The 12894-nt window shown below is 47.6% G+C and overlaps 1 protein-coding gene across 2 annotated transcripts in view; it reads right to left on the minus strand.

The window, feature by feature from the left end:
• Positions 1-9186, minus strand: part of CDS1 (CDP-diacylglycerol synthase 1) — a 43913-nt gene extending 34727 nt beyond the window's left edge. For both annotated transcript variants that reach the window (XM_075421131.1, XM_075421130.1), the window contains exons 1-2: positions 9078-9186; positions 951-1078 (exon numbers count right to left, since the gene is read on the minus strand). In XM_075421131.1, coding sequence (XP_075277246.1) covers positions 951-1078; positions 9078-9167 — 218 coding nt within the window. In that variant the 5' untranslated portion in view covers positions 9168-9186. The remainder of the gene's footprint in view (positions 1-950; positions 1079-9077) is intronic.
• Positions 9187-12894: the final 3708 nt, after the last annotated feature.

Genomic DNA, 12894 nt, shown 5'->3' on the forward strand with positions numbered 1-12894 from the left:
CTTCACACTGGAGCAGAGGAAGAGCGTGAGGAGTCTTCCCCACGAGGGACAAGGAGCAGCAGAGACAACGTGTGATGAACTGACCACAACCCCCATTCCCCGTCCCCCTGCACCACTTGGGGGGAGGAGGGAGAGAAATCGGGACTGAACCTGAGCCCGGGAAGAAGGGAGGGGTGGGGGGAAGGTGTTTTATATCTGGATTTATTTCTCACTATCCTACTCTGATTTGATTGGTGATGAATTAAACCCCCTTTTCTCCCCAAGTTCAGTCTGCTTTGTCCGTGACAGTTATTGGTGAGTGATGTCTCCCTGTCCTTATCTCAACCCTCGAGCCTTTCATCATATTTCCTTTCCCCTGTTCAGTTGTGGTTTTGGTGGGCACCTGGCATTTATCCAGGCCAAACCAAAACAGATCTATCACACACCTAAATGCTCTTTCATTGCGTTAGTGAAAAAAATGTAATATGAATTACCACCTCCAAATGGGCCAACAAAGTTCACCCAGATAATTTACACTTCTTCCCTTTTCATTTTTACACAAATACTGCCCCCCCCTTAACCTTGGATGTAGGAAATCAGTTTATTATAACTCCCAGAAATAGTTATTCTGGGTATCAAACCCAATGACTATTCTTTAGCCTGTTTTTGCAATGCTTAGACTAAGTAATGGCAAACGTTTAGGTGAACTGTAGCTAAATATTGCAGTGGTTTAGTTAGAAATGCAGGCAATAGGCAGTCTTCAGGTATATGCAAAAAATATTACACTGAAGGAACGACCAAAGTATAAATAAATCAATGATATCCAGTAAAAAAATTATCCTGGATTTTTTGTGTGAATCATACAAAATTTAAAACTGCAGTACAATCTGTGAAGAATTAAAACTGCAACATAATCTGTAAGAATTTCAGCCAGCAGCTATTAAATTTGAGCACTGTTTATTTTACTATACCTGGCAGACAAGCCTGACAAAGCCCTTTTGAGGATTTCTGGAGTGCTGTCTGTTGGTGGAGGAACATCAGAAACACGTGAATCACTTCTAAGATCCAACTCACCAAGTCTTTCTTCCAAATCCACTTCCTAGGACAGAAAAAAAAAAAAAGAAAACCAACACAACATGCAAGATTATTAGTTATTATGTCAGAAAACAGTATTCAGAGTCATAAACATTACTTTAGGAACTGATAATATCTATATCACCTTCTAAAAAGACAGCAATGGTTTACTAGTGAAACTAGTGTTATAGGAGACAAATGTATCCCAATAAATGCTTATAAGAAGGCCAGTACTTAGATGTTGTGACACTACCTGCTGTGCTCAAGAAACTTCACATTCTAGGCACTCTTTCAACCCACATACAGAAGCATGAGGATATAAATTTCCATAAATACTATAGCTGACATAGAACATATGAGTTTAACAGAAATCCCCAACCCTCTACCACATTCCCTCACCTACATCTCAAACTAACCTTTTATGGAATAAGGAGAAGGGTCTTCTGGTGGTTCATGTCACATTAAGAAAAGAAATGGAATATGTGAAAAAACAGTCCCTTTGCACAGTGAAAAGAGGTTGCTGGCACAGTCTCATACATACATACGCTAGGACTTGAGCCCTCTGGCTTTAAAAGAACGATCCAAAAACAAACTGTGAAGTGACCAATTGTCCTATGGACACAGTATTACTCAGAATAATTTTTTATATGACTCCAACAGTGCAGTTGTTTCTTCTGTATTCACTAATGACCACTCAGGAAGACACCATCTAGACAGACTGTCTAATCCAAATGCAAAATAAGCAGTACGTGTTTTGGTGACAACGTACAAATTGTCACCAATGGTCAGAGCAGACTATTCTTCCCCTCAGTTAAAGCCAACACTAAGGATGCTGCTGATTTACTTCACTCGTTCTAATGTTACAAACCCCACAACTCCAGGGAGTCAGAGGGCTGCACTCGGCCCTGATGCAGCAGTAAGGCAGACAGCTGTCTCCAGCTCAGTGTCTGGCTCTCTTGAGACCTGAACTTCCTCCTGATCGCCCTGCCTTGCCTCACCTCCTTATAATCCCAAACAGATTCCAGCCTGCCCTGCTGCCTCAGGTTCATCAGTTCATAACAGCTCTGGGAACTGTGAAGTAACTGCACTTGAATACTTTTTTCACCACTGCTATACTGCTATTTCTCAGTCTCCCTCTCTTTCCAACTTCCTCATTGCACATCTCAGTTCTTTCTCCTTAATCTGTTTCCATGAATGTGACTGATTTTCTCTCCTACTTTTCCTTAATAACATTATTTTCTTCCCTTGTTCTGAGTATTTTTGGCATTTTGGAAGACAGCAGAGGTGTATCTTCCCTCTCAGCCCTTCCACAAGACATCACAGAATTAAGGCAGCCTACAGTCCCAGCCATCTCACGGTTACTCTGTTTATAGGCTATCACCTTTTCCTCTCAGACCCGTTTTCCTTCCCAGGAAGCTACGCCTCAGTGAGTGACCTCTGTAAGCAGCACAGGTGGAGGAGGCAAGGCTTTTCAGACCTCGCGGCGCAGAGCCAAGGACCCAGCCTGTGCCCAGACGCCGGGCAGAGGCGGCCGCGGGCGGGGCCGGGGTCTGGCCGGGGCGTGGGGCGGCGGGGAGCTGGCCAGGGTGCTGCAGGCCGGCCCTCTCCGCAGCGCCGCGCTCGGGCGCTGGACCCTCCCACGGCGCTCTATCCAGGGACACCACTTCCAGGGAAAATACCATCCCTTCCATTTTTAAATTGTTTTTACCTGTTTAGAACCCGAGACTTGTGCTACGCACATGCACAAGGGAAACGGGTAACAACAGGAAGAATAACTCTCTTTTATAACATGTCAGGCCTGTATTTTTCTCATTCGCTTTGGGTCCCGCACACACGCCCAAGATGAAATTCCTGAATGGATTTTGTATCATTTGCTTCTTTGAAAAAAATGATCAATGCTTTCCCTACTCCTTGAAAGCCCACAGTTGAATAATTATTCGACAGACATTGTCCATAATTAATACAAGTAAAAAGAGCAAATACTCTGTGGTCCAGACTTCAGAAAGTCTGTAGAACACCTGAAAAAGCACATAAATAAATAAAAAATTACTGTGCTTGAAACCTTGTTATTCAGAGATGTTTCTCATAGTGTTGTACCATAGTTCAAGAAACCAACTATTGATGTGATTGGGGGGATCACAGGTCTCTCCCAAAGCCATGTTCCAACTTCTGCGACCTGCACTGGAGTGCAACAAGCTATCTGTGCAATTCTAGGAGACCCTACCCATCGTGCAGGCGACAGGCAGTAATCCTGGCCCTAAGACCACAACTTAGTGTCTTTAATATTAATCCCTGCTTGCACAAGGCAGAGATGTTCTCTCTTTTAAGCACTCAGTACTAAGAACACCCCAAAATTTTTTTGTTCCATTTTTGGGCTTTTGGTATTGCAGAACACATTTCCGTCCTCCACCAGTGTTAAACATTTAAACCAAACACACAAACAAACAAAACCCCCCCACATACTTACTTTTATCCCCCTGATACTTAACACACAACTGTCACTTACATATCTCATTAGAAGCAGTGTTTTAGATTTGCTATTTCCAGCAGCTGAATTCACAGGTGCATGTCATTTTTCAGAGTATCTGAACACCTTGAAGAAGGAGTCTGTGTTTATCCAATTGGGTTTTTAGCAGCTCGTGTATCATACTGCCGCTACTGGGAGCTTGGCTGGTGCAGCCTGCAAGCTGCATAAAATTTGGTGCATTTGGTCATTTTTTTCGCTTTACGTTGCTACAACAACCAGCGGGAGACAAACCCCCGACTATCTTCAACTTCCCTTTGTAACATACCTCAAAAAAGACCCTGAATACTTTATTTTCCAGTTAATTGCTATAATCACCACTGCTGTCTTCTGCATCATGGAGTGCTTAGAGAATCCCATCACTGTGGGACAAGTCTTTCTTGCTAATTGTTTTCTTAATTATGTTACATGATTGATTGTAAACATTCCAGTTTATAGTCACAAATAACAACAAAAGAAAACACTAAGTTAATCACTACCAAAGCACTCAAAACCAACTCCGCCTGCCCCCCCCTCCCCCAAATAAAAAGAAATCAAGAGCCTTGCTACTTCAGCTTGACCTTGTAGAAACAGTTCTGAAGTTCAGTATAAAACCAAGAAGCCCTCACTTCTCCTGCTCTTCAGGTTTGAGATTTGGCCAAGCTGAACACACAGTCACCACAAAGACTTGCAAGGGGTATTAACTGAAATGCCATGCATTTCGTATCGTTAGCAGATATTTAGCAGGTTTGCAAAGGTTAGTTGAAAACAGCAGAAGTTGTACAGTTCTAAGTGACCAAGACACCTTTCAACTCCAGCTTCAAATTAAATGTTTGATCCGAGGTGTTTTCATTTTTTCCTACAGTTCTCAAACTGCAAGTGACAGAGCCTTTTACATGAAGAATGTGTGCCACTCCCATCTCCTTGATTCACATTTGAAGCATCTGCAACAGACAGATGTTGTAATGAGGTCATTGCCTTGCTTCTCTTCATTTGAAGCCATACATTCCTTCAAGAGAACCTATTTGATCAGCTCATAGAATACAAGTCCAACAAGGATGAAATGATGCAGGCCTAACAAGTACAGGGAAGAAAGCAAACATGAGTTATTCACATGCTACGAACAGCTCAGTGTATAACAAACACACCTATCTGACACACTATGATGCTCATCAGTTTTCATCATTTCCAAACCACCCCAAGACAAAGGTTTATTTAGTTGTAGGGTTTTGTTTGAATTTTGGTGTTCTTAAAGACAAGACTTTCATCCTTAAGCTAAATTTTCTGTAGAAGACCACAAATACCTGGCCATACAAAGGAGGAACTCACACAGTCAAGAGCCTGAGCCTCCCTAACAGGAATTCAAAATGTGAAATCTTGCCACAAATTAAGCTTTCACGTAGAATTCTGCTTGCTGGCTACTTCATAACAGCTACCAGAATACAGCCATGTGTCATGCAGAAAAAAATAGACATGTCAATCTTTCATCATCTAAAAGGACATACGCATCTGAATTGCTGTTTTGTACCACACACCCTCCACTACAAATAGAATGTGTCAAGTGAACCACGCACAGGAATTATTCTAGTTACAAAGGCACTTGAAATCTTTTGCTTGTACTGCATTTTTTCCAGGACGTCATAAGGAACTCCCAAGTAGACAGCAAATATGTTCTTGGAGAATGCAGCGCCTACATGAAAAGCAACTGAGAAAATGAAGACATTTTCCAACACCTTACATGAAAAACGTTAGCAAGCAAAAGAATTTAATTATTGGGTAACACTTATACAGGCAAAATGACAAAGTTTTCTCCTCCAGCTTTGACCTTTCTGCAGTCTCTCTCACAAGTTCCACAGTGAAGTCAATAGCTCAGTTAAACAACATTGTAGCATATTTAATTAGATGTACCTTGATGACTTCAGAGGGAGGTAAGATATCAGTGTCGGAAGATCCTGAATAATGAAACCTTTTTCCAAACTGTTGAAGCCTGACATGCAGAAACACAACCAAGAGAACTGCACACACTGAATTGAAGATGGAAACCTACAGATCCTTTACTATCTGCATTGATACTAATTCACCACCACTTCCAAGAAAACAGAGGTTTGGAAATAGTCAGCCCTTATTATTATTACCATGCTTGTAGCAGAAAGCATGGAGGTCAGGCTTCTCTGTGAAAAGTAAGCAGATCCATTTTCTAGATATTCCAAAGAAGTAAGTCAAATGAAGTAACTAAGTGATCCATGACAGACTCTAATGTTCCACTGTAACCCACACCGCTGTCAGGAATTTCATCTGTCTCAAGTAGGTTTGGGAGGTTTTGGCCATCAAAGACCTCAGTCCCAAATCCAGCTTCACAGGTCTGAGTAACTTACCTAGCAATTGATTCCCTGGAAGGGCTGTCTCACTGAACAGAAACAGCTTTTTCAATACCATAGGAGAGATGGTGGTCAGTGATTCCAGGCTTGTTTTAATTACAAATAATTAACAACGACTCTAGGCAAACAGTCACTTGTTCCCACCACCAGTAATGCAACACGATTCCACTGCCCTCTCCCTGTCCTACTCTGGGAACTCTGCACCGTACAGAGAGGAATAACTGTGTGATTACTTCCAGGATACACTAAACTTTTTGAAGCATTTGAAAGCAATGTCACTTGCTTTTTAGTAAAGAATGCAAACAACTGAAATTTTAAAAGAAGTGTGAACATGCGCAGAAGATCAATCTGTAAAACTTTAACTGACTTATATGTATTTAGTATTTGAATGCCAAATTGTTCCTCTTGCTCCTAAGAGCTGCAGAGTATTTATGAACACTTTGACAAGAGTGAAGGAAAAGAGCATCCAGGGCAAGCAGCAGCAAATGAGAAAGGGACAAACGAAAAATCACTCCTGCATGCTGCAGGGCAATGCAAAGAAACAACAAACTAGTGAAACTGCAAAGCCCTACAGGGCAAAGGCACGTTTACAGGCATTTTGTAAAAAAGTCATCAGCTCAACAAGCTAGTGAGCAACTGAAGACACCAAGACTTGCAGAGCTCAGGAACTTCAGGAAGAAGCTTCACGAAGGGCAGACCATATTCCTTCATACAAAACCAGGGAAGTTAACTTTTATTTGAAATTATATGGATGTAGAAATTGCTACCAGTTGTTTCCAGTTAGTGGTAAAAAAAGATGTAAATAAGAAAAAACACAGTTTCACTTACATTCAGTAGGTAATGAGCATCTATGGACACTGTAATCTGATACTTTTCATATTAGGCTTACTTACTGAAAACAGGAGTAAAAGTACAAAAGATAAAACCCTCCAGACATATTTAGTGATGATGTAGTTCTTCAGCAAACATAGAGCCCTTCCATACTTTGGCAAACAAGGTGCTTTAAAGCACGTTGCCTTTATGTATCTGGAAGTCTGAATTAATTAGGTCAACAAGACCAGAAGCAGCACATAGCAGTTACCATATGAAAGGAGACAACCAAGTTTTCTCCTTCATTACAAGCGAGGAAGAGGGTGACAGTTCTGAGCTGTGTATTAGGAAGCAGTGGAAACCCACTGCACCACAGCCATCCTGAGTAGTTATGAACAAAAGAACAAGTCTTGGGCCTAAATGCACAAGTACCATCCCAAATAGCCAAAGGACAATAAGGTACCCACTTGTCACAAAGGCCAGGCAAGCAGTAGAGCAGAGAGATAACCATCTAAGAAGGCATATAATGTGGCATCTGTGAATCCAGATGACCAGATGCTTCCCACCAAATCATCTATAGCAGATACCTGCGTACTCATATTCAAAACAGAGACCCAAGTGCTCATTTATCTTTACAGTTACCAAGGTCACTAAAGACAGCTTAATAAGTAAAATTTATTTTATTTTTTGTAAAATTTTGTGAGCCATGACTAGGGTCACTGGTGCTGTGCACATCACAGATAGCTTTAACAACTCTAATGAGAACAAGGAGGGTCCCCCCAGTAATCTGTCAAAAAGTCTTCTGTGCAGTGGAAAAGGCTTTCCATATCTAACAGTCCAAGCCATCATCACAAATGTACGCACATGGAAATTCATCACCTGTAACCAACATCCTAGCTGCAGATACAGCAGCAGCGTCCTTTCTGTTCAACGTCACCTGAAACTGGATGAGAGTCTAGAGTAAGTAAAAGTTTAGGTTTATAGGCAAGAATAGCATTTTCCTCTCTGGAAATCACGTGGGTAAACCAAGAATATTATTAGCAAGTTTCAAGTGCACCCTTCTGAAGTCCAGAGAGTAGAGGCTTTGAATGGGAAGAATTCTTTGAAGGCAGCTCACTGCACACCTCAGAAATTAACTTAGCCTACAAAATACAGCAAATCTGAACAGTGCCACAGAAAAACAAGTTTGAGCACACTGCTACAAGAAATCATGTTTAAAAGTTAATTCTCATCTACAGAGAAATACTCTCTGCACAGCTACAGTCTGAACATTACCTTATTCGATCACAGCCCTCAATGCAGCACAGTACTGCAAATTTTCAAGCTCATTGGCTTTGAGTTCATGCAACCAAAGCGCAGAATAAAAACTGACTATTGAGCTTCACTTTCCAATTCCTTGCCACAACGCCTAAGGCAGACCGCACACTCTGCAGCTTCGACATCCACACAGGTTTAGTCACCAGTCTGGGAGCCCTCCACCATGAACTGCAAACTCAATTTAGGAATCAGAAAGCTTTTTTTTTTTTTTTTTTTAATTCCAGTTACCAAAATTAGAGCATCTCTTTCATTTTATTCAGACAATTAGCAACTGTGATGTGCTTAGCTTTTGCAGAGATAAGCCTTAACTCCACGGCAAACAAAAGAACAGCTCTTTTGCCACTGTAATGAACCTGATGCACAGACAGTATTTCGAAAACCCCCTGCCTTAGCAGAAATGCCGTACTGTGAGTCCTTTCCGGGCCAGAGGTAAATGCCTGTCATTGAAAGGCCATAAAACAGGGCCGGCTGCCGGGAAAAGCGCTGACGCAGCCGCTGACCGGAGCAGGTCGCAACTGCGTGTCGGCTCCCGCGCCGCCACACCGGCCCACCCACGCTGCACGGCGCCCTGCCTGGGCCAGCGACCGCGGCGAGGGGCGAACTGCGACACGCAGCCTGACAGCTCCACGGCGCGGGGCTGTTGCTGCGGGCCCGGAGAGAGACCGGACGTCCCCACTCCGGTCTTGCCAGGGAGAGGGGTGGCAGCGGGGCGGGGCAGGCCACGCGCGGGCCCCGCGCCCCGCGCGCCGGGCCCGAGGCCGCCTGGCGCGCCGCCCTCTCCCGGCTCCCCCGCGGGAGGGCGGCAGCGGCGTTACAGCACAGGGAGGGGCCGCGCGAGACCCCTTTCCCAGGCAGAGGGCGCACGCGGCGCCCCACGCGCGCCGCGGTCACGTCCTGGCGATCCGCGGGGGAGGGCAGCGCCGCTGCCCGGCCCCAGCTCCGCCCCTCGCCGCGCGGAGCGGAGCGGGAGCGGCGCGCGCGTCGGCGCGCCCGCCCCGACGGCCGCGCGCGCTCACCTTGTCGCTGCCCTCCGCCTCCTCCTCGTCCTCCTCCGCCTCCGGCGCCTCCTCCTCGGCGGCCGTCCTCCGCCGCCGCCGCGCCGGCATCGCGCTGCGGGGGCCCAACGCCCACCCGGCGGCGAGTGGGCGCAGGCGGGGCCGGGCCGATGGGAACGGGGAGGGCGCGGAGGCCGCGCCGCGGAGCCCGGCCGCCGCCTCCGTCTTCTCCTATTCTGAGGAGCCTGGCGCAATACCTCCGTCGGGGGAGGGGGGCGCTCCAGCTGCGTGCGCCGCGGCCACGGCCCCGGGGAGCCGCCAGAGCCCCCCGCCCCGGGAGCGGAGAAGCGCCCACGTCCCCGCGGCGGCGGCTGCAGCGAAGAGGGCGGGGCGGTGTCGCCCAGGTGCGCCCGGAGCTCCGCCCCCGTCTCTGGCCCCCCCCCCCCGACCAGCGCGGGGCGTGGGGCGAGGCGTGCCCCACGGCTGGCAGCGCGGGCGGGGACTGACCGCCCCGGCCCGGTTCCCCCCGGCGGCGGGGGGCTGCGGGAGCAACCTGAGCGGGGCTCGCCGTCGGCCGGGGCCCCGGAGGCTGGTACGGGGGGTACCCGCCACCGCGGCGCATGTCCGGGCCGCCAGCCCCTCGCGTGCCTCCTCCCGTGCCCCCCCCCGCAAGCTCCCGCGACACGGTCGCGGACCCCAAGATTGTTTTTCCCCGGGTGCCGGAACGGCCCCGGCATGCTGCGTGCCTGCCGTCTGCCGGTGAAACCCCCCGGGAGGCGGGGGAGGCATCCCCACACGGCCCCGGTACCGGCTCTGTGTCGGCGGCCGTGGGCGCTGGTGCCGCAGCCGGCTGTCCGCAGAGCCCTCTCCTTTGTGCCGGGGTACTTACGCCCTCCTGCTGTATGCCCGTGTAAAAAGGCAGGTTCGGTGCTTGCCCCATTCTTGCCCCACCGTGACACACGCCCTGCGAAGCACGGTGCCGTCAGCCTGATCAGGAATGTAATACCTCGGCCTGGGAGTTCACAGTCGAGAACCACGCTCTGCAAGGGCAGCTACATGTGCTCTGCAAGGGATACTACGTCAGCTCTATCTCCCTCCCCAAATAGCCGCTATTTACTCGACAGGCTACCTGCGGGGCTGTGCAGAGGGCAGGTGTGAAAGCCATACGGTGCCTGGGCGCTCTTCACCCGAGCGGTGCCCCTGCGGGATACAATAGGGTCAGGCCTGGGCGCATCCCTGCGCAGAGACACGCAGACCCTGCTGAGCACTGTGACCTGAGGAGCTGTCTGGAAATCACCCTGTCTGCTGAGACTTGCTACGATTTGGTGTCATCCCAACCCTCTGGTCCAGTTCAGGTGTGTTGGAGGGCCTCTCAGCTTTAGCACACTGCTGTTGGGTGATCGGGACAGCAAACGCTACCTTCACTTCCCAAAGCCTGCTGAATTCATCCAGACGCCCCATTACAGCCCCTGTCCTACTCTGCCATGTTTGTGTGGCTACTGGCAGTCTGGTCACAGCAACAGCCAGCTGCCCCAGCCAGCTGCCCCAGAGCATTCCAATAAAGACACTCGGTCACCTCAGTGTCCACATGCTGACTTACTGTGTCTGCAAACACAGGGCCAGCACCTCTTGCAAGGCAGCCTACAGCCATGTCTGCTGTTATTTACATTATCCCTATGGTGACTGGTTCTACTGAGCTTGATTAGTTTTATTTCATGATTTAGTTTTATTATGTAAACAACATTATTTATTATGTTGCTTCAAAGGTATGCTCAGCATGTTTTTAATAACAGCTCCACATTCAGGAAGTTAGAGCGAGCTGCTGTGAGCAGACACAGATTATGGCATTGATAAACCAACTCTGACCTCACTGGCAAGAAGCACAGACCCTCCAATGTTCACAAAGAACAGCTGTTTCTGTTAAATGTTTTATCTGTGCACCACTAACAGTGTCAAAAAAACCATGCACAAACCTGATATGCTAAGAGAAGGGCTGCTCCAGCAGAAGGCAAACCAGAGACCCAACGCCAGACCAGACAGGCCACAGAGATGGCTCCTGCCATCAGATCCTTTATGGATAAAGGTGACGGTGGCACCCAACGGCAGAGCAGCAACACGGCCATAGGGCCTGGATCCTCCAACACTTCACTCTTACTAAGTATAGTTCTGAATTCATTTCTCTGTAAGTGAAGTATTATGAGAGGAAACGGAGTCAAAACTCAGCTCTCCTTCTTCAGAATATGCAAGGGTGGGAAACATTTCCCCAGCAGGGAAGAAACCTAAACCCTACAGGGTGAGCTGGGCGCAGAGTGGATCTCGATGAGTAATGAGGTGTCCTTTCCACTCTTTCCTTCTTCAGTATGTTTCTACTATTGAGTTTTCCCTTGCAAGTGTTTCTCCAGCAAAACTTTTAGAAGAAGCCACGGTTTCGCTTACTTCAAGTGCAAAACATCCATTTACTCTGTTGGCCCCACAATGGGACTAGCTGTCTAGAGGAAAGCATAAAAATTTATTTTCTCTGCACAGAGAAAATAAGAAGTAGCTTGTCTGGTTTCTGCAGCTTTGCCACCCGTGGTGGCTGCAGTGTGTGGAGCAGACATCCAAGCTTTTTTCCCTGGCGTGCAGATCCCATGTGTGGGTCAGTAGCCCAGGGTGGGGTGGGCACTGACTGCCCTACAGGCACCACAGAGCAGCTGGGTCTGGTTGAAGCAGTACATGCCTTGTTATAGACCTTCCTGGTAAACCTGGCCTAACAAATACAGGGCTGACAATGACTAGATGGCTTCTGCCACAGAAAAGGCCCTTCTGTGCTCCACACTGCAGAGACAATGCTTCAATACTGCATAAAGATCATAAAGCAGATCTTAAAATCCCATCCAGGAGAGGAAGAAGGGACTCCATTTCTTCTACACCTTTGCTCCATCCTTAACCTGAATAGGGAAGGGGAAAAGAATTCACCTAGAAAAGCTCAGAGGAAAAAATATTTGTTTAGTAAATGGTGTGATGGGAGAAAGTAATGATAATGGCAAAGGAAGAGAAGGTGAAGTACTCGAAGCATGTTAATGAGCAGAGGCGAGGCAAGTACAAGAAGATGAGTCACTGCATTTCGGGAATAAGAAAGAGAGCAAGCAATGAACAACTGGTGACAGTGGGGTGAGGGAACGAGCAATCTTCTGGGCAGGGCCACCAGGAGAGAGAGAATTAAAAACAAGGACCAGGCTCTGATGGAAACCCAGCCGCAGCCTTGCTTGCCTTCTCTCTCCCAGCCAGGTGCTCCTCCTGCTACCATGCACCTTTTCACTTGTGGAGCACTCAGAAACACAAGGAGGGCCAGCGAAACTGCTGTATTGCAGCAAAGCATTTCAAGCCTCTCCAGCCCAGAGGAAAGAGGTGAGCAGATCCCAGCAGAGCTGCAGGGCAGGGGGCTTAGAGAGCAAGCAGAACATGGGAGCATGTTTGTCCTGTTTTTTGGTTGCAGCCCCTTGCAGTCACCGGGGCCCAGTGTGTTCTCTTGAGTGCCAGCTGGTTAGACTGGTCAGACAGGAATTTTCCAAGTCGACACCCTGTTACTGAGGTTCCTTTGGGACAAGTAACTACACTGGCTGGAATGTAACATCACTTCTCTGAACATTGTGACGCTGCGTAGTTTCACAACTTGTGGTAGAAACCTCCATGTTCCCTGCGCACAAAGGTGTTAGCATGTCAGGCGCCAACTTTTCTGATATGCCATTATTGCCTCTTGTATGGAAGTTCAGTATCTTGATGTGTGAGGCCTCGGAGATTTTTGTTGCTCTGTCTTGCCTTTGCCTTCTGCTTGCATTCTCGCATGAATTTAGTG

Source organism: Opisthocomus hoazin, chromosome 5 (genome assembly GCF_030867145.1).
Source record: "Opisthocomus hoazin isolate bOpiHoa1 chromosome 5, bOpiHoa1.hap1, whole genome shotgun sequence".
Taxonomy (NCBI): domain Eukaryota; kingdom Metazoa; phylum Chordata; class Aves; order Opisthocomiformes; family Opisthocomidae; genus Opisthocomus; species Opisthocomus hoazin.